This window comes from Pelodiscus sinensis, chromosome 9 (genome assembly GCF_049634645.1).
Source record: "Pelodiscus sinensis isolate JC-2024 chromosome 9, ASM4963464v1, whole genome shotgun sequence".
NCBI lineage: Eukaryota > Metazoa > Chordata > Testudines > Trionychidae > Pelodiscus > Pelodiscus sinensis.
Genome location: NC_134719.1, coordinates 11,317,069 through 11,338,084, shown reverse-complemented (window position 1 = coordinate 11,338,084; position 21,016 = coordinate 11,317,069). Strand labels below are relative to the sequence as shown.

General features: G+C 46.6%; 1 protein-coding gene across 1 annotated transcript; it reads right to left on the bottom strand.

The window, feature by feature from the left end:
• Positions 1-1,876: 1,876 nt before the first annotated feature.
• LOC102457650 (cytokine receptor-like factor 1) lies at positions 1,877-20,533 on the bottom strand. The gene is made up of 6 exons (XM_006133514.4): positions 20,145-20,533; positions 16,469-16,547; positions 12,621-12,741; positions 11,366-11,526; positions 5,151-5,299; positions 1,877-2,218 (listed from the first exon to the last, which is right to left on the bottom strand). Exons 1-6 carry the CDS (start codon positions 20,238-20,240, stop codon positions 2,033-2,035), a joined length of 792 nt encoding a protein of 263 aa, XP_006133576.2. The 5' UTR covers positions 20,241-20,533; the 3' UTR covers positions 1,877-2,032.
• Between the last annotated feature and the right edge of the window lie 483 nt (positions 20,534-21,016).

Sequence of the window (21,016 nt, the reverse complement as noted above, 5' to 3'; positions counted from 1 at the left end):
AATGCATAGTGTGTTGACAATCTGAGGGTTTGCAAACGGGTAGCAATATGGAACCACTTGGGAGGAAAAGCAGCCACTTGTTGCCTTTTTTGTTACTGAAACTTGCCTGTTGGGCCAACTGTTCCCTTCAGTGCGGCCAAACGTGTATTTTGTCAAGCCCAAAGAATTGTTTTTGTGTATTGATCCTCCCTCTGTACCTCACACCATGCAGCACAGTTCTCTTGTCTTATCCTGTGTCCCTTGTGTGCCTGGAGTTCACTCTTGTCTTGTGATGGCAATGTATTGATGGTACAAATGGCTAATCATGAAATGGGCCTTTGAAACCTTTATGTGTTAATGAAAGGAAGTGTGGACCAAAGAGTGGGGTTGAGTGTAGAGCTTTTACCTAGAAACCCAGGAAGGATGGTGATGTGGTTAATGCAATAGGCCCTGATGCTGGAGACCTTGGTTCCAATCTAGGCTCAGCCAGGAAATTTATCATCTTAATTGATCTGAGACTTGGTTCGTGATACTTCCCTGCCTCCCACAGAGGCAATGAGGTACACAGATGCTAATACAATATAAATACCTTAGTAACCATTTAGAAAGTTGAGTTTGGTCAGCTTAGGCCTTCTGAATTATGTGAATAGAGTAGCCCTGTCACTTGGGGCTTCTGAATAATACTTGAAGTCACAGTTTCTCTGTATAGATCTCCTGGCTCTTTTTCATTTAGGTATAGCTTTGCCAAAATAACCTGTCCATTGCTGTGTGCACATCACCTATCACATGCTGTTGTAGAGGCAGCTGATTTTGAGTGGCACTGGATGTAGCTTTAGTTTGTAGGCGCTATATAAATGGAGCAATTTATTGTGCTTTTAAGTTCTTATTTGATAGGTTTGCCTCACATTTTAAAGGCCAGTGTCACTCAGTCAGGTTTTAGGCAGCTGAGAGCTACTATGAGTCACACTCACTCTCTTCCTCCAGGAATAGTTCCAGGTTTCCAAGCTAACCTGGTTACAAAAACAAATGATACCCCAGGACTCTCTTAAGCAGAGATGTCAAACACCCAGCCTACTTGGTACATTTATGTGGCCTACATGGTATATTCAGATTCTGCAGAATCTCAGCTTTCTTTTTTAAAAATGGGTAAGTTTCTAGCCCTTGTGGTTGAATAATAAACAAACAAATACATAATGTTCCAAATGTGAGCTACGTATAACTGCTAGGAATTATCCCTCAGCCTTGCCGGCAGCTGAAACAAAGGCTCTGGAAGCACAACACACAACCTTCAATCTGATCTGGGTTGTTTTTAACTTTCAAACTTAATGACAAGACCTCACATATCAGCCTTAACTGTTTTGTCCCCAGATCCTGATCATTTTATAATGGGGAATCCAGGAGTTGCTGCTGAAGAATACCTTTCCCAGCTCCAGTTGCAACTGTATGATTATCAACAAGTGCAGGTCTACACTATGAGCTAAACTTGACCTAAATTACACAACTCCAGTTATATGGATGATGTCGCTGGAGTCGGTGTACTTTAGGTTAACTATCTATAGTGTCTACACTTTGCTGGGTCAACAGGAGAATCTCTCCCATCAACTTACCTTAAGTTTCTCATGCCAGTGGAGTACCAGAATTGTCGGGAGCACATTTGGTGGTTGATTTAGTGGGTCTTCACTAGACCTGTTTAATCAACCCCTGGTAGTGGTGACAAGTCCTAAGGCCTTATGGCTTGTAAAGAGGTCCCATTTAGGAGTGGAACTGGGGCTCAGATAAGTTGCTCAGCATTAACAGACAAAGCACACTCAGAGCATTAGCATCTTCTTGCTAGCTAACAATAATACAAACAGCAACTTAGCTTTTATGGTTCCTTTTATTTAATAAAAAGCACTTTCACAAAATTAATTTAGACTTTCCTGCCCTTGGGACCCAATACCCACATACCCGGTCTAGATGCTGTTAATAAAGCACTGGGTGTAGGACACAGCCAAAGGCAACATGCTGAGCTAGGTGAACTATTGCCTTGAGTGGTGTATCTTCTACAGGTACTTCACTCAGTACCAGAGTGCACTGGTTTTGCTGTGGCTTGGGCAGAACTGACTATAATTGGGGTGCTCCAGTCACTCCAAAAGCCTTTTCCCTCTGAGTTCTTGCAGCGAACCATCAGAATGTACCCAGTTTCTGGCTTCACATCATATATATAGTAGCTGGTCTGTTCACCCACATCAGGCTCTTGCTAACACAAAGAAAGAGAAAAAAACTAATTACATTACTTTCACTTCCCTTCCAAAGAACAAGAGTAATTCTTTTCCCCCTTCATTCTTTAGTTAGGAGAAATAACTGAGAGAACGAATGGTAATAATGCTTAACACTTGGCACCTCCAAAATATTTTATGTGCATTAAATTATGCACACAACAAGGAAACTGATGCACAGCCAAGTGACTGGCTCAAGGCCATATAAGAAATAGTGTCTGCACCAGGAGAGGAACACAGGAAATCTGTGGACCCTGGACCAATAAACCATACATGGAAGAACTCACCTGTTTAAATAAACAGGTTTCCTTTTTAAACAGATTTTGATTTATTCTCAAAAAAGAAATTGTTTGGAAAATGCATGGTATATGAAGTCACAGTCTGTCTTAAAGAAGAGGTACTCATTAAAGAAAAGAACTGCAAATTATAGATAGGAAAAAGACTTCCATGCAGTCTAAGTTCCAGTTTTGTCTCCTTGGAACCTCAACCTATCTGGAAATATATAGCACACAGAGACATCTAGTGGCTAAATCATATATTGCAGGTAAACGATCATATATAATATAGAGCCCAGTGTCTGAGAGTCTGTAACGCTGAAATGCTGGCTGTTCCCTCTGGGGGGCGCTGTTGCCTGAAAATGCTGGCTGTTCCCTCTGGAGGGCGCTGTTGCCTGAAAATGCTGGCTGTTCCCTCTGGAGGGCGCTGTTGCCTGAAATGCTGGCTGTTCCCTCTGGGAGACCCATGCTGCATGGGGAGTGCGGGGCCCAAACGGCTGCTTGCACCGCTTGCTCCCCCGTTGTGGCCCGGCTGAGTGGTGCAGAAGTCAGCCGAGCACCACGGCGGAAGGGGAAGGGGGGCAGGGCGGTGACGTACATGCCCAGGAGGTGGGGCCTGGCCATGTACGTCACCGCCTCGCCCCCCTTCACCTCCTGCCATGGCGCTTGGATGACTTCTGCACCGCTCAGCCAGACCGCCGCATGGGAGCAAGTGGTGCAAGCGATGGTTTGGACTCCGCGGTCCCCCGAGTGAGAGGCAGAGGGGGAGGAGAAGAGAAGGCGAGACAGAGAGAGAGGCAGGAGGCAGAGGAGAGTTGAGAGAGGGGGAGGTAATAGGAGGAGGAGGAGAGAGAGAGAGAGAGAGAGAGAGACGGAGAGAGAGACCGGAGGCTCAGGAGAGAAAACCAATGTGGAGGAGAGACCTGAAAATCCCGTCTTATGACGGGCTAATTGGCTAGTTAATATATAGCTTCAGGGGGTAGCCGAGCTACAGTCTGTAACAAGAAAAACTTAAAAAACAACAAATAGTCTAGTAGCACCTTAAAGACTAACAAAACATGTAGATGGTATCGTGGGCACAGCCCACTTCTTCAGATGACCGGAATGTTGGAAGTCCAGATTCAAGATGTCCAGATCCAAGAGGGTTCCAAGATCTTGGATCTGGACTTCCAACACTCCGGTCATCTGAAGAAGTAGGTTGTGCCCACGATAGCTCATGATACCATCTACATGTTTTGTTAGTCTTTAAGGTGCTACTAGTCTATTTGTTATTTTTTAAGTTTTATTAGCGCAACCTCTTGGAAAGCAACTGTTCTTGAAACCATTTCATTATAGCGTGGTTGTCACAATGCTTGTGTCCACAGCTAACACATTTTCAGACAAAACTGTTCAAGACTGATTAGGACTAAATGAGGCCAGTGTGAGGCTGCCCAATGCTAGTGGAGCTCTACCTGCTTACAGACTCCAATACTCACACAATTTATAGGAGGGCTGCTCCAAACTACACTGGCTTATAATGACTCAAGAGGAGTCATTATGTCAGCAGGAATTGTTGAACCACAGAAGGTTTCAATCACCTCCCAACACCTTTGTATATCCAGCAAGGTGGGGGTGATGGTGGTAGGAAGACATGTCTAGAGCTGCGCTGCACTTAGTTTGTGCCAGCCATGGACTCCACTGTGCTGGAAGAATCTTTAGTTGCCTAGTTAAGGCCGCTTTCTGGCCCTTGATGCTGCTGGGGGAAAGAAAGAGATCAGAGGGGGCAAAAAGGCGTAGGAGGAGGACAGAATCTAACCACGAAGTTTGGATCCTGAGCTAGGGTAGTCTTTTCATCTAAAAGAATCATTGATGTCAAACAGGGTTTCTAGTCCACCCACCTGGCCAGTTATAATATTGTTTTTTAAAAGGGGCCTTTATTTTCAATCACTTTCATTGCCCTTACAGAATGCATGGTCAACACTGAACTCACAAGTTAATATTCTAGGATACTGACTGCAGGGTCAGAGCCATCTCTGGTGTAATCCTGTGAAGTCCATGGAGGAATGAGGAGTCTAATTGTTTCACTTTCTTTGTGACAGCACATCTGCTGCTGTTGAATCTCTTATTTGCTGAAAAGTTCCTAGCCCACTTTTAAGTGTTTAAATTTCTAGGCAGTGTGCAGACTTCTGCTGGACAAGGTTCCTTGCAAACCAGCCAGCTACGGTTACCCAGGACTCTAGTGAGCAGGGCCAGCTTTAGGAAGTGCGGGACCCAATTCGAACCAAATTTTGGTTGAGCAAAAAAAAAAAAAAAAAACCAACTCAGCACACAAACAAACAACTCAGCCCTTTTAAATCCCCAGCTACAGAGAAGAGTCCTGCCTTCCTGCCAAACCCACGGGCCGACTCCCCCTCCTGCGGCACACAGAAGCCACCGTGCTCCTCCTTCGAGGCCGATGCCCCCTCCCACAGCGCGCCCAGTACACTTCCGGGTTTAGGGTGCGGGGCCCTTTTAGGCGCGGGGCCTGATTCAGGGGAATCGGGCAAATCGGCCTAAAGCCGGCCCTGCTAGTGAGGAAAGCCCCAGGCATGTTTTTAAATGTTAAATGTTACACAACAGACACAGCTCATGGAAGGCAAGAAAAGCAAATGTGACTCACCTTCCATTTGCCACATCCCTGTTCTTGGTACTGAAGCTCAAACACCAGTGGAAAATATGAGGCTGCCAAACCTGGTGGGTACCTCCATTCTACGGAGAGATGGGTGCCAAATCCAATGGCCTTTAGGCCCTCTGGTGGTTCAGTTTTGGCTATTTAAAAAAAAGAAGGTGATCAGAGGAGGGGCTAAACTCACATTGTGGGCATACTGGACTTGGGCGGAGGGCTGGCTGTGTGACCATGTGCATATGCGTCCGTTCATGCGCTAGGGTGAAATTTTCTAAAGGACTGGAATGATTTAGTTGGCTAGGTCTCATTTCCAAGTGACTTAAATACTCGGGAGCCTAAAATTTTCAATAAGACTTCAGTTCTGGGGCCCAGAGCCTCAAAAGGTATTTAGGCACCACTGAAATCAAAAGGATTTAGGTACCTAAAACCCTTTGAGGACCTGGGCCTTGAATCCCAAGTTATTTTACCCCTCATCACTAGAGGAGGAAATCACTAAAAAAAACTAGTATCTTCCCCATAGCAAAGAGTAACTCATTCACAATAGAAGAGGAAACTGCCGCAGATGGGGAGAGCAACCCCACTCTGAATTTTGGCAAATGCAAGAGTTGTGAATCTTATTATTTAAAAGCAAAACAAAGACTTGAACTGGTTAACATATTACAAAAGGAGCTTTCCTTACATTCAACACCCTATTGACATTAAAAGCTAAGCATGGGACACTTCCAGCCCACTCAATTAGCCTCATTAGCACTGGGACTACAATTGACAGATACAATTTTTTCTCCCTCTCTCTTCTTTATTCCTTATTTCCTTCTTAACCCTTTTTTTTCTCCACTCAAAATCATCTCATCTGAGGAAGTGGGTTTTGCCCACAAAAGCTCATGACACTGTATATATATATTTCTGTTAGTCTCTAAGGAGCCGTAGGACTACTCATTGTTTTTAAAGTTTCCTTTGGCGCGAAGTAACTAATAACAGCTTCTTATCAAAAGCCCACAGCCCCAAGCAGTAAAATCACCCTATGCTACCCGGTCTTAGTTGGCAGCACTTGTGAAGCCGAAGTTTCTAAAACATCTGCCAGTGTCACTGATCACCCTCAGGGCATGTCTACACTAGGAAATTATTTTGAAATAACTTCTTTAGAAATAATAACTTCCGAAATAACAATTTAAAAATAAGTGTTATTCCTCATGGAAAGCAAGAGTTGTTATTTCAAAATAACACGCTTGGTAGTATGGACGATCCACTTGTTATTTCAAAATTATTCCCTAGTGTAGACGAGGGCTGAGAGTCCTGCCAATGCAGGACTGGCTTTGAGGTTTTATGGGAATCCAAAGGAATGCCCTTCCTCCCTGCCCCAATAACTGAAAAAGAAAAGTGAGGGTGGTGACCGCCACAAACCACCATTGACTTCAGCGAATCTGGTCCCAATACTTTTTAGTTCAGTACAGGCAGTCCTCGGGTTACGTATAAGATAGGGACTGTAGGTTTGTTCTTAAGTTGAATTTGTATGTAAGTCGGAACTGGTACATATTGTAGGGGAAACTCTAGCCAAACATTTCTCCAGAGCTCAGTTTTATTCTCCCACACCTCACATCCCTCAGTCCTTTATTCTCAAGCTGAGGTGTCTGCTGAGAAAAGCTGCTCCGCGTCTCCCCGGTCTGCTGAGGGGGGCGCTAGCTTCGCGTCTCCCTGGTCTGCTGGGGGGGCGCTAGCTTCGTGTCTCCCTGGTCTGCTGGGGGGAAGCAGCTAGTGCGGGGTTGCCTCACCCCGTTTGTAAGTAGGGATCCGATGTAAGTCGGATCCATGTAACCCGGGGACTGCCTATAATTACACACGTGCGTATAACTCTACTTCCCCCCAGTCAGGAATATTCTGAAACACATGCTCAAGTGCTGTTTTCCTGAATCAGGCCAAAGTCTTCAAGGAGGGGTGGAAGATACTGAGAAATCTCATTGGCCAAGAGCCCCTCCCCCTCATGTTACTAATAATAAGTCTCATTGTGAAGGAAGTAATGTATATTAAAAAGCTTCAGAGGGGTAGCCGAGTTAGTCTGTAACAGGAAAAACTTAAAAAACAACAAATAGTTTAGTAGCACCTTAAAGACTAACAAACCATGTAGGTGGTATCATGAGCTTTGTGAAGAAGTGGGTTGTGCCCATGAAAGCTAATACGTGTTTTGTTAGTCTTTAAGGTGCTACTAGACTATGGATATTAAAGTAATTCTTCTAGGTACAATAAGGCAGGGAAGTATTATGATTGAGTAATTTACTGCATGTGCCTCTCAACCTGGGGGTGATTTTCCCGCCTCTAAGTCTGCTGCGAGGGCCACAGTTTCTGTTTTATGGAGCTGCCTCCTGGAGCACGCAAAGGCAGAGGCTGTTTGTGGAGGGATTGGAGGGGACAGGTTTGTGTGGCAGGGCAAAGAACACCTCCTTAGCAGAGACAAACCATTCTCAGTGCAGAAGTATGACCCCAGTCCCTGGATGGAAAAATAAGAACAGCCATACGGAACACCAATGGTTCAGCTGGACCAGGAGTCTATCTTGCAACAGTGGCTGGTGCGAGATGCTTCAATGGGAAGGAACACGCAAGGCAATTTCTGAGGGATCCATCCCATCATCCAGTCCCAACTTGTGGTAAAAAGAAAGTCCCTACTCCTGTCACACACTTGCTCTTTCCTCTGTGTGTGTGTGAGTGTGAGCCAACTCCTATCACATATTCAACTTTGTGTGTGAGAAATTCTATCGCACACTCACTCTGTGCAAGATTCTACTTCTATTGCACACTTGCCGTGTGCAAGATTGCTCCCATTACACACACACTCTGCATGTATGTGAGAGACTACTAATGCACACTCACTGTACGTGGGAGAGACTGCTCCTGTAACACACTTGCTCAGTTTGAATAAGAGAGTGAGACTATTCCTTTTGCACACTCAGTCTCTGTGTGTGTGATGCTTGTTTTCTCCCCCCTCCCCTCCACCTCCCATGCTCAAACCTGGCACTGAGTCAAACCACAGCCACCAGCCCAGGAAAAGGCTGAGCTGTTTCACTCTGCATCTGGGGGGATGGGTAGCTCATGCTGCTGTAGGCTGAACAAAAACAACAATAAAAAAAAAGAAGCGGTTTATAGCGAGGAGAAGCTGGCAGCAAAGAGTGATGGGAGGGAGGCAAGCCAATGTCAGGGCATTTCAACCACTGCTGCCTTTGAAAGAGGCCCATTACTTTCAGAGGCTGATGCTCACCCTCTGCTTGGGGATTAACATTCTGTCCAGACAAAAAATTGAGGAAGAAACAGCTCTGGCCATGGGCCTGTCTGTGCAGCGCATTTCTCAGAGGTAGGGGACTGAACTAGCACACAGGAGTGCCTCAGCTGTATTTCGGTATTTGCCTGTGTAGATGGGAACAATTGGAATTAGAATCACATTACAGTGCTTAACAGGCACGGTCATTGGCATGGCTTAGACCCAATTACAAGATGGTGGAAACATACTGTGTTAAAACCCCATTCTCGACCCTGTTCAGAAGGGACCATTATCAGCCCATCACCCTGCGCTAGATGCTCAGAGACGCTAAGCTCATACATGTGACATGCAGACTTTCTGGAGTCTCATGCAATTGAAACCTGGCCCATCATGGCCCAGCTCTACAAGGCTCTGCTGCTATCGGTGTGTTCTGCCTTAAACACAAGAGGGAGGGGCCTGGTTCTCTAACTCTGGAGCTGCTGCTGCATCTGAGTAGCTCCCCATCCACTCTGGGGGAAGCGGCTGGCATGCAGGGGCTGCTGAACTGAGCCAGTGGCAAACAGCGCAATCAAGCTGCAAGGACCACATGGCATAGATATGGAACAGGGCAGATTTTAGGGCACCCAGAGAGAGACAGAGATGATCACTCCCAGGTCAAAAACCCTCATTTGTAGAGCCCTGCGCAGATACAAAATTTGTATCCGCATCTGTCTCTGCAAAAATGAGCCGCGGATATCCGCATTGACATCTGTGGATGCGAATACCCATGGATATCTGCAGCTTTGCAGAGTTCCACTTGTTTGCCCCAACCCCTCCCCTCCAAAAATATCCGTGCTGTGAGGAAAAGAAAAGAAAAGTAAAGAGGAGCTGCAGCAGTGCAGGAATAGGGAGGCTGTGTTAAATCCAGCATGCTGTCTGGAGGGATGGGAGGAGAACAGATACTGGGTGAGGGCCAAGAGAAAGCAAGTGGGATGCCTAGAAGTATAAAAAGCCCTGAAAGGAAGGAGTCTAGCCCCTGCCTTTGGATGCAATCGCCCAAGATAAGGGTCTGTCCCCCCTGGCTGCCTTCTGCTGTTCCACCCTAGAGACTACTGGAGCTACACTGTTAGCTGAAGCTTCTTTGTTTAAAATTTGGGCCCTGGGATCTAACCTTCCTTGGCTTTTTGTTCATATTGTGTCTGTTAAAAGCCTAGAGTGGGGGGGAGGGGTCTGTGTTCACGCTGGGGGTGCGTCCACAATAGGAAAACAAGAGGAGGGTTACTATGTGCTAGCTGGTACACATGAAAACCCTGCCATGGAGAGGGCCATCCTTACCTATACACAGAATAGACAGCTGCATAGGGCACCTGAAAATTCGGGGCTTAACTTAGGTTTTAGTGTCAACCCTCTCACCTCTTCCTATCCTTGTTCTGTGGCAGTGCTTACCCAGGAGAAGAGCTAGTTAACTTAAAAGTGAAAAAGCCTGCCAGGCCTATTAGCAAGACACTGAACCTGTGAAAGAGCCATGCAAGTGGTAATGAAACCATTTACCAGGCATTTGGCAATCCCAGGCACATACTGTCCATTTCTGAATTTACTGTAACAAAATACAGGACTATGACTAACACAGCTACATTTCTATCACTATTCTGAATTTACTGTGCGAGTCTACAGGACCTTAGTTTAAAATATGCTTTAAAATATTTCATGTGTGTTGCTGAAGATTATAACATCACATCTCTTTAAAAAAAAAATCACACACAACCCGGGCTGCCATCAGGCAAAAGAGAACTAATAGCACTATGTAGGGTCCCATAAATCCTAAGGACGTCCCTAGCCATGGACAAGGTAGTTGGTAGTTTTCACACGTTAGCTTGTGGAGGTTTGACCTGTTAACACATGTGAAAACTAACAATGGCCTTGTTTGGCCCATGATTTTAACTCACGTTAGTTATGATGTATTCGCTATTGTGTGGTAAAACCACCTTTTTCCCAAGTGAAGACAAGGCCTCGGCGATCAGGAATAGCCAACCCCAGGGCCACCAACCAGGGGAGGGAGGGCAAAGGGGGCAGTTGCCCCAGGAATTTAAAAGAGCTAAGCATTCTGGGTGGCTGCTACAACAGCAGCAATGGCTGCTGGAGCTTGTGCGGGGCTCTCCAAGCAGCGCTGAAGACTGGCTGTACCAAGCCCTACCTCAGGCCCTGCCCCTTCTGAGTGCCCAGAGCTGAGCCCTCACACACACATTGCCCAGGGCCGAACAAAATCTGTTACCAGCCCTGGCCAAACCGTTGCCTAAATAACAGCACTGCTCTCCCAGGAGCGTTGCAAAGCTTCAGTCATAGCTATTCCTTGTGACACCAAGGGGAGGTTGTATTATTCCCAGTGGGGCCAACAGCCATTGCGGACCCTGGGGCAAGGTGTGTGTGGGGGGGAGCAGCTACGCACCCCTGGAAGGGGCAGGGCCTCAGGCAGAAGGGGTGGGACCAAGGGCAGTCAGCCCTTAGTGCCTCCCAGACTGCAACATGACCCACCAGCTTTCACAGCGGCGTTCTGGCCGCCATTCAAAGGGGGCTGGGGCTGCAGCCACTGTTGCTGCAGTAGAGACAACACTGGCCAGAAGCTCTGGGCCTCTTTGAATCTCCGGACCGGGGGGCAACTTTGTCCTCCCCATCCACAAGACTGATTCTCCATCTATCAAGTAGCAATAAACAGACCCAGGACTTTTGGTTTGCATATGGGCACAGAGGGAATCAATATCTCAATTATTATAGTCCTAGGTCAAGATCACTGGAGCATGATGCCTTCCTCTACGGGGTTGCTCTATTAATGTCATGAAGAGTCTCTCCATTGCCACCAGTGGGCTCAGGGTCAGGACTCAAAGGTGAATATTTGCTCTAATTTTCTCTCCACAATAAATACAATTCAACAAAGAACTAACCCACCAAACACACCCTGGCACGCATACACGCATCCCCTACACACCAATGTCTTCAGTGTTAACAATCAGCTTCTCTGATGTCCCGTTTCCAGTTTCCACCCAGATTTCATAGGTCAAGTACAGGCACAGGTTGGTGCGGCTGAAATAGCAGGAGTTGGGGCCACTGGTGACATAGTCTTTGCATTCTTCAGCTTCAGTTGCTCCCCTAAACCAAGTGAACAAAGAGTGAGAATACTGTCCCAGTAGAGGTCTTTCTGCAGGAAGACATATGACACTCTCCCACTCCTGCACTTTGGGCATGTTCTCAAAGGCCGCTCCTTTTTTTAAAGGGGCATTTTTTCTGTGCTTGCTTTATAGGCATGTGGAAATCTCTCGGTCGTTAATTTTTCAACCCATCGCACTGCTGATGGGACATGTGTGTGCTTTGTCAACCACTGGGATGTCCATTCGGACGATTGCGAAGGTACGGTGGGTGTGTCCAGCTGAGCTATGCAGTATGCTGCATTGCCGCAGAGGCTGAAAAAATAGTTAGACCAGAGACCATCACATTAGCGTGTGTGATTTGGAGACACGCTTAATAAGAGCTGGTGCTGCTTGTTTCTAACCTCAGCATTCTAAAGCAGGGGTGGGTCGGGGGCTGGTGACCCACGGAAAAATCAGTTGGGGGCCACCCAAAAGCGAAAAGCAAAAAAAAAACAACCCAACCCCCACATTCCCTTCACACACCGGAGCTTAGGGGGGCCTAGACTAGTATATTTTGTGGACCTTTCTATGCTCTGGGGTCGGGCCAAAAATTAGAAGTTCAATGTGTGCGTGGGGGCTGCTGGGAAGTGGGCTTGGGATGCAGGGTCTGGGCAGGAGGGGACCACAGAGCTCAAGTGCCAGCTCCCCAATGCTGGGGGTGGGGGAGGCGCCTCAAGCCTTGGGAATCAGATTCAGTCCCTGGGACAGATTTCTCACCCCTGTTCTAAAGGAATAGTCCAATCACCCACAGTAACACCAAGAAGGCCAATTCTGGAGAATTTGCCTATATGACTGGAAAGGTACTTACACAATTATTTCAATTCCCACCCCTGCTCTGAAGAGACAGTACAGTGCAGATAATGTGCGTCTAAAATACTGTGGCCCACCCCATTCATAAAGCAGAGGGTGGTGGAAATGCCACACAGTGAATTATATTATGTCAAAAGAAGAGCATTACGTCCCCTTGCTGGATGCTATGGCGTCTCCCATAAACATGCAGTAATTCTAGGATCCTGTTTCATGTCTGGGATAAAGTTTCCCCCCAGTTTTACTTACCTCATCTTGTATCTGAGATGGAATGTTGTATTGGATGCAGCACCATCCTGTGGAGTCCAGTGGCATGACATGCTCTTTGGATAAAGCATTAAGCACTGCAGGTGTAAGTCAGAAGCAGCTCCTAGTGATTGCAAGGGGAGAACGGAGAGATAGGTCATCAAACAGATTGATGGCCATTTTAATTATGCCACCAGAACTAGGAAACATCTTACTAGTATTCTTCAGAATGAGGAATTCACATTCAAAACCCCCACAATCATCTTACTGCACTTTATCTTGCATATTCTCATCTCTAGCATCTATGCTCCTAAAGGGAACATTACCTTTTTATACAGCCTAAAGAGGAGGCATGACTGGAACATCTTCTCTGTCTGGCCTTCATGACAGCCAGGCTGTTTTCACCTTCAGCCTCTACTTAGGCATCTCATGGAGTGATAATTCTAAGCCTCTATTTTCAGGGGCTTATAATTTAGCTGTAAAATTTGCTCCAGGCTGAACCTTGGCAGGCACAGTCTCCTCATGGGGGTTGGTTGGTTCTAACTCTGGAAGCAAACATCTGTTTACCTATCTTGATGGATAAGAGTGCAAAAAATAATATCGTTCCGGAGGCTTGTCTGCTATGCTTAAAATGAACATTTTGTTTATTTGATTGTATTTATTTTTGTGCAGGCTTTGGGTCCACACAATGGAAAAGGAGCATTTGCTAGTGGGGGCAGAAGGAAGCTCATAAAAGCCACAGAGCTATTTTATTTAGCAGTGTGTCTTTCAGTACATACATGGCAAGTTTTTCTTCCCCCTGTGACTGAACACTTTCAAGTAGGAATAAGGGATCTTCCGGAAAAGGGCTTATTTTCCGCAAGATCCCGTCTAGACTGGCGCTTTTCTCCGGCAAAACCCCGAGCCGGAAAAAAGCGGCAGCCATGTTCATGCAAATGCCGCGGGGGATATTTAAATCCCCCGCGGCATTTGCAATTCCGACTGGTCTCATTAGCATCCCTTTTACGGAAAAGGGTGCCAGTGTAGACACAGCCCTGGATTTCAGTCTCAGGATCTTGATACACATACTGCTATTTTACAGTTATCAGTGGAGCGCTGACCCCCTTTGCACATTGCTGAACCTCAGGTAACAAAAACAGGTGCCAATACCCACTTGTCTTCCCACTGCTCAGGACCCTTTCTACCTGCCCTCCTGGGTATTCAAAGTCCTGCCTCTCCCTTCACCAAGCCAAGTGACTGTAGTGGGGAGACCAGGGGAGAGATAAGTCTCTATGTTCTGAAGACCCACCGTTGTCCATCATGCAGCAGGTTGGTGTGCTCCAGTGCAAATGGAAGCCACATGTCAGGGCAAGTAAGGTTGAATACTAGCCACACTGCATAGTAGCAAGCTGCAAGTCCCTAGGGGTATGTCTACACTACAAAGTTAGTTCGAACTAACGGACGTTAGTTCGAACTAACTTTAATAGGTGCTACACTAGCGCTCCGCTAGTTCGAATTTGAATCGAACTAGAGGAGCGCTTAGTTCGAACTAGGTAAACCTCATTTTACGAGGACTAACGCCTAGTTCGAACTAGCTAGTTCAAACTAAGGGCTGTGTAGCCCTTTAGTTCGAACTAGTGGGAGGCTAGCCCTCCCCAGGTTTCCCTGGTGGCCACTCTGGCCAACACCAGGGAAACTCTATGCCCCCCTCCCGGCCCCGGACCCCTTAAAGGGGCACGGGCTGGCTACGGTGCCCGTGCCAGGTGCAAGCCTGCCAGCACCCAGCTAGCAGACCCTGCACCTGGCACGGCACAGAGCCACCCACCCGATGCCCCCCAGCCCACCCCCTCTTGCCGGGACCAGGCTGGCGGCTCCCGGGAGCTTGCCCTGGACCGCAAGAGGCGGGCATCTTCCTGGGCTAGTGCGGACATCGTGGACCTTGTCCACGATCTCCGCACTAGGCACAGGAAAGTGGCCGGCTAGGGCAGGAGAGCTGCCAGCCTGGCCACCCAGGAGCAGGTGTGCATGAAAATCAAGGGGGTCCACTGAGACCCCCGACTCTGAGCCGTGAGCTTACAATGGCCGTCCTGGGTCAGTCCAAAGGTCCATCTAGCCCAGTAGCCTGTCTGCCGACAGCGGCCAACACGAGGGACCCTGGAGGGGATGGACCGAAGACAGTGACCAAGCCATTTGTCTCGTGCCATCCCTCTCCAGCCTTCCACAAACTTTGGGCAGGGACACCACTCCTACCCTCTGGCTAATAGGACTCCATGGACCCAACCTCCATGACTTGATCTCACTTCCCTTTAAACTCTGTTCTAGTTGTAGCCTTCACAGCCTCCTGCAGCAAGGAGTTCCACAGGTTAACTATTTGCTTTGTCAACAACAACAACAACTTTCTCTTACTAGTTTCAAGCCTGCTACCCATTCCTTTCCTTTGGTGTCCTCTAGTCCTTCTTTATGGGAACTCAGGAAGAACTTTTCTGACTGCACCCTCTCCACCCAACCCCTGCTTTTAGAGACCTCTATCCTGTCCCCCCTCCGTCTCCTCTTTTCTAAGCTGAACAGTCCCAGTCTCTGTAGCCTTTCTTCATCTGGGACCTGTTCCCAACCCCTGATCATGTTAGTTGCCCTCCCCTCTCCCAGCCTTTCTCTTCCCCTCTCCCACCTCCTTTTCCCAGTCTCCCCCAGTTTTTTTCAATAAAGACAGAGTCAATGTTGGAAGAAACGTTATCTTTATTTTGTACATCAATAAGAAGGGGGGCTAGGGAAGGGTAAGTGGAAGGAGGTGAGGGAGGAATGGGGTACGAGCCCCCGATGGGGAGGACTGGGCTGGCTCTGCGGGCTTCTGGGGCTGGAAGCTCTCCTGCAGCCCCCCAATTACTTCCTCTCCCCAGATGGCAGCCTGCGGCAAGTGCAGCCGGGCTGATGGCCGAGTGGTGTGATGTGCCCAGTGTGGGCACTCAGGGCACTCCAAGCCAGAACGTCTTTGCAAGCGGGGCACCCCTTAGAACTGTGTGTCCGGGGTGGGGGTCGGGACCCTTTAAGCGCAGCCCTCGGCTAGCCTGAGACAGCATCTCCATGCTCTAAGTCCTCCTTTTATGCCCTGCCGGCACTGCTTCCGGCCATCCTTAAGCCCTGTTCAGAGTCCACTCAATGTGGACTTGCTAGTTCGAACTAGCAAAACGCTAGTTCGAACTAGTTTTTAGTTCTAGATGCGTTAGTTCGAACTAGCTTAGTTCGAATTAACTAATTCGAACTAAGTTAGTTCGAACTAGCGCTGTAGTGTAGACGTACCCTCTCTCCTTTACTTATGCATATGAAGGGAAAAAGAAGGGCAGGCCGTGGTTAGAGGCCTGTGTCCAAGTATGAGTCCCCTCATTCTAATGAGCTGCATATTTCTCTCTCGGGTTTTGCTCCTGTGACTAGGCAGGATAACATGGCAGCTGCACAGTGCTCTTAATCCTTCACAATCAGACTCCCACTCACTGCCTATTCTCCTCATTGCATTTCCCCTTCTGATTATGGCCACAACACACCCTATCTAGCCTGTGCTAGGCTCAGGCCTTCTGTCATTAGTAAGGCTTCACTGAATGTCACCTGAACTTAGATTTAACCTCAGTCACAATGTTGTAAGCTCCTTGAGGCAGAGCAGAGCAAGGCTATGTTTGTGTAGCACCTAGTACTATGGGGCCAGATCTATGATTGGGCTACTTTCACAAGGCTGCAATACAAAAATAATGGAAAGATCACATCCTTATGATTGACCCGGCCTCCGTTGCAAGCAGCAAGAAGTCTCTCCAATGGGCAAGAGCAGTGAATTCACCCCTTTTTTGCGCCTCAGTTTACAGTGCATCGATCTTGTATTTTACCTTTCAGAGCCAGGTGCCTGCCAGAGATCCTCATTATTACAGCCCAGATGAGGAGGTTGTAGTTAAGCATTCCTGCCATCTGGGGAAAACATAATGGATTGAGCATATGGACAATTAAAAATGCAATGATATATTGAGAGGTCTGACTCTAGCTTATTTTAAACCTTCAGTGCTTCAGCTTCTGGAGAATACTGTGCGCTGGAGAAGCAGCAAGCTCTCTTCCTCCCCACTGTAATTTGTTACACGACGTGTGAGAAGAAAAACATGCCCCTCAATCCAAACTCAAGGACTGGCCAGGGTTTGGTGGCACACCCACAGGTAGCTGACAGATGGGTCACATGCCCCTCTCCCCACCCGATGCTGAGCTGACAGGAGGTTGGTTGGAGAACCAATGTGGTTAGTGATTCACTCTTTGGTTAGAAGAGGAATTATTTTTTGAGCAACTGGCCCTTTAAATTATGGCCTGTTGGTCAGACCAGGGGTCTGGGAGTTAGGATTGCTAGAGGCTGTTCCCACCTTTGAGAATGACTTGAAATATGCCCTTGGAGAAGCCTTAATTGCCCGGGTCACTCCTCTTCAGAAATGGTTGTAGTGGATTGCGGCAATGGAAGGCAACATTAATTATTGCCTTACAGGGCACTGAAATGCCCAGCCAAAAGGTACTAACTGTACACAGGATAATGGAGCAGGAGTTGTTTCTAGAGCAGAAATTGAAGCCTTCTAACAATGCCAAAGTCCAGACGTGCCATAGTAAAGGGAGGCTTGAGTTCACAGGGGTTGGAAAGATTTGTTTTTTGGTGGAGGGTTAGGCAGATGAAATACTGGGATGGCAGGACGGTTCTCTCTGTAGTTGCTACGTATGTTCTCTGTGAGCAATGAGTTCCATGGGTTAATATGTACAGTGACGCAGCGGCTGCTACGTTGGGATCATTTCACCAGGCTTCTAACAGGAATTGGAAACAAGCACAGATTGGCTGGACTTGTCCCATAGGCCCTCTTAGAATTAGAGCTGAAGCTGTGCTAGAATCACAGAACCATGGAACTGGAAGAGACCTCAGAAGGTCATCAAGTCCAGCCCCCTGCTCTAGGCAGGACCAATCCCAACTAGCAAGAGCCTTGTCCAGAAAGCAGGTTACTTAGCCCCTTTTCTGTATTGTTTACTCATGTCTGAGCAGAGTCTGGAAAGGGGATTTTATCCTGACATCTGTGTGGCTCAGCCCATGCTTTGGACAAGGCCTCCTGTCTGTTGCAGCACATTATCTATATGGCTGGGATCATGTGACATTGCCCTTCCCACTGCTAGGGCTTCTGCCTCCCTGCTCATTTCTAATCAGTGCATGGGGTTAGAATTTAAACTTACGAAAATTCATTTAGGCTAAATGTTGGCCTGGAGGGAAGTTGCTCAGCCATTTTAACATTCACAGCTTCAGAGAAATAGATGTTTATCCATTCAAGGTATAGTCTGTGTATGGAGATAATTGGTTTGTATATAATTTCTAATTGGAAATGATTATCCCATAGTCTGGTCTTATTGACAGAGCTCATCGGCACTGCCTAGTGGTCTGACAGCACAGGATTTAAAGACAGGAACTGTCCTGGCAATGATACCTCCCTCTTGAGTCACATCACTTGTCTGCCTCAGTTTCCCTGCTGATAAAGCCAAAACCTGCTTATTCATTTCATGGGGATAGTGTGTGGGCTAATAGCTATGAAAGGCCTTGAAGATGAACAAGGGTTTCTGCACCGACACAAGAACTGCTTTTAATATGCATTAGAACAGATCTAGTTCATACTGGAGCCTTCCTCTGCTTGATTTACTATTTGCAATCTTGCTTGTGCCATTTTGTGACCTACAGGAGGGAGGCTCATAAATAATGAGTGCCACTGAAATGATGAATAATACCAGTAGGGTCAATGTCACACTCACTCTGTACTGTGGGCCAAATGTCAGGCTTAATGATGCCCCATGGCTTGGGTTATAAAGGGAAGACTCCCTGCTCCCCTCAGTCCACAGTCCATCTCCCACGCATAGTACAGAGAGACCAGCCCTAATACCAAGGGGAGAATACAGCCTGGTAATAGGAACTGCATTTTTAGTTGTAATTTAAGTCCCTTGACCACATTCACCATCATTTTATAGAAAACCATGTTGCATGCAAGACCACTGCTACGATGGTCTTTGTTGCTCTTCTTTCTCCAGCCTCCCTTCTCTATTTCTCCCCCCTTTCTCTGTCTTTGTCTCTTCTCATCTCTTCCCTCTGTAGTCCCTTCCATGCACTCCCAGTTCCCAGCCTCCCAGTTCCCAGCCTCAAAGCTTATTCTAGCTGCTAAAAGAAGCAGCAGTTAAATAGTTAATATTGACACTGAGGTGTCGTCATTGAGCTTCAGTGTCAAAAAATCAATGGAATAAGGAGGAACAAGAGAATCAACACTTCTGACAGACACAGGCTGCCTGCAGACTGAGGCAGACATTCCTGCATCCGCTAGCCTCAGTTCTTCCCAACCAGGAATTAAATGAAAAGATTAGATTGTGCAGGCTCCCAGGAGGACCACAAATACATGAAGGGAAGGGAAGGGGGGAGCAGAGAGGGACATGGGGAGGGCCTTCCTGCCCTATGCATTGTTCTTTTCCAGTGACCTGAAGAAATCGTCAAAGTAAGCTGGAAAGCTGGTCTCTCCTCAAATGAAGCTGGTCCAATAAAAGAATTGTCTCACCCACACTGTCTCTCTAATATTCCTGCTCTGTGTCCTAAATGGATACTGACAAGTATGTCCTTAAGCATCATTCAAATGTGTATGGCTTTATGGAAACAGCTGGTTAATAATATTTTACCACCACCTATTATGGTCTCAATCCTGCAAACTGTTCAGCATGATTCCTAGGACATACTATGAGCATTCTGTGCAGGACCAGGCTCTCTAATACTTAAAAGCCTTTTTTTTTTTTTAATTACAATTGCTGACTACTGCCCCACTGCAACTACTGTGGAATATCTTGGTACTTCCTGTGTGAGCCCAGTAATTAGCAGGGGGATGAAGTTCTGTTTGAGCACTTCTTCGGAGAAATTACTTGTAAATACCTGCCATTTGGTGGCTCGGTGCATCCTAAAGCCAAATTATTTGCTCTTCAGATGATTCCCCATTAGCTAGGGATAAAAGTCAACCCTGACAAGGCTGCTTGAGCTGCAACCAAAAGAGGATACATTTTCATCTCTTCTCTCTGCCATTAGGTTCAAAACCCATCCCTTAGTCTCAAAACAGTGTGTGTCCATGCTATAAGCTTAAATTTGACACTTTATGTATGGGTTTAAACAAAGACTCTAATTATCTGACCCATTACAAAGATAGCTTCCCCAATTATCACCCCTAATGTCATTATCTCACAGAAACTTACCTTTCACCCTCATCCCCACTGTGTTCTAAAATTTGATTTGTCAATTTCACATGCGTTCATTTTTTTTATTGTATCACTTTGGTATATATGGTTGTGCCGATTTTCTTCCACATATTGATCTGAGGAAGTGGGTCTGGCCCATGAAAGCTCATCACCTAATAAATCTTGTTAGTCTTTAAAGTGCTACATAGTTCTGTCTTTTGTTTCAGTTACACCAGACTAACACGGCTGCATCTCTATCACCATACTATAAGCAGTAACAGTAAAGAATTTGTTACATACCTCAGCAGAAGGTCTTCCGTCACCTTTTGCTTTCTGCAATAAATCTATATTTGCCCTGAAGTCAACACTGATATATATATATACACACACACCCATCACAAACACTCAGGACTATTGGAGGGCTGGGTTTAATTGAGGGAGAAGGAAACAAATATCTTCTCCAGATTATTTTTGGTTCCTGATTCATTCCAAATTTCCTCTTTAAAAAGGGAACAAAACTGTTTTAATGCAGACCAGCTAGCCTAGAACCATACGCATGAAGAGCACCACCTTTGCAGTTCCCTCAGTTCTGTTAATCCAACAGGACTTTCCCTAGTTAGAACAAAAGCTTATGGAGAGTCCCTAGCTGTAGAAAGTGCCTAGCTGGCAATCCGGCTGGCTATAAAATAAAACAAAACCAGAAGCAGAAAACGAGTAATTTACAAGAATTACACTGCAAGTCCCATGCATTAACCCATGGTGTCACAGATGCCTCTTGCTGAGATGTCTCCTACCAGGTCATTTCACTTTGGGGAAAAGAAATGATCATTATGCATGGCTTCCAGTTCAGGGGGTGTCAAGTTTATTTCCTGGAGTAGGCTTAATTCCACTTTTCATCATGGCCCATAAATGGAAACAGATTTAGGATTCTATACCTGTCTCCATCCACAACAGAACACCCACTGATGACAATAGAAGGTTTGTGTGGGGATCAAGGAGGGAACTGAATCATTATGAAGTAACTAAATGTCTAAATAGTTATTTTTCAAGTATTTCACTGCTGCATTTGCTATCGCTCAGTGGAAAAGCATACTCTTGTGTGGGCCAACTGCTATTTCAACCCGTTGTTTTTCCTCTTCCTCTCCCAACCTCTTTATCTATTTCTCTTCTTC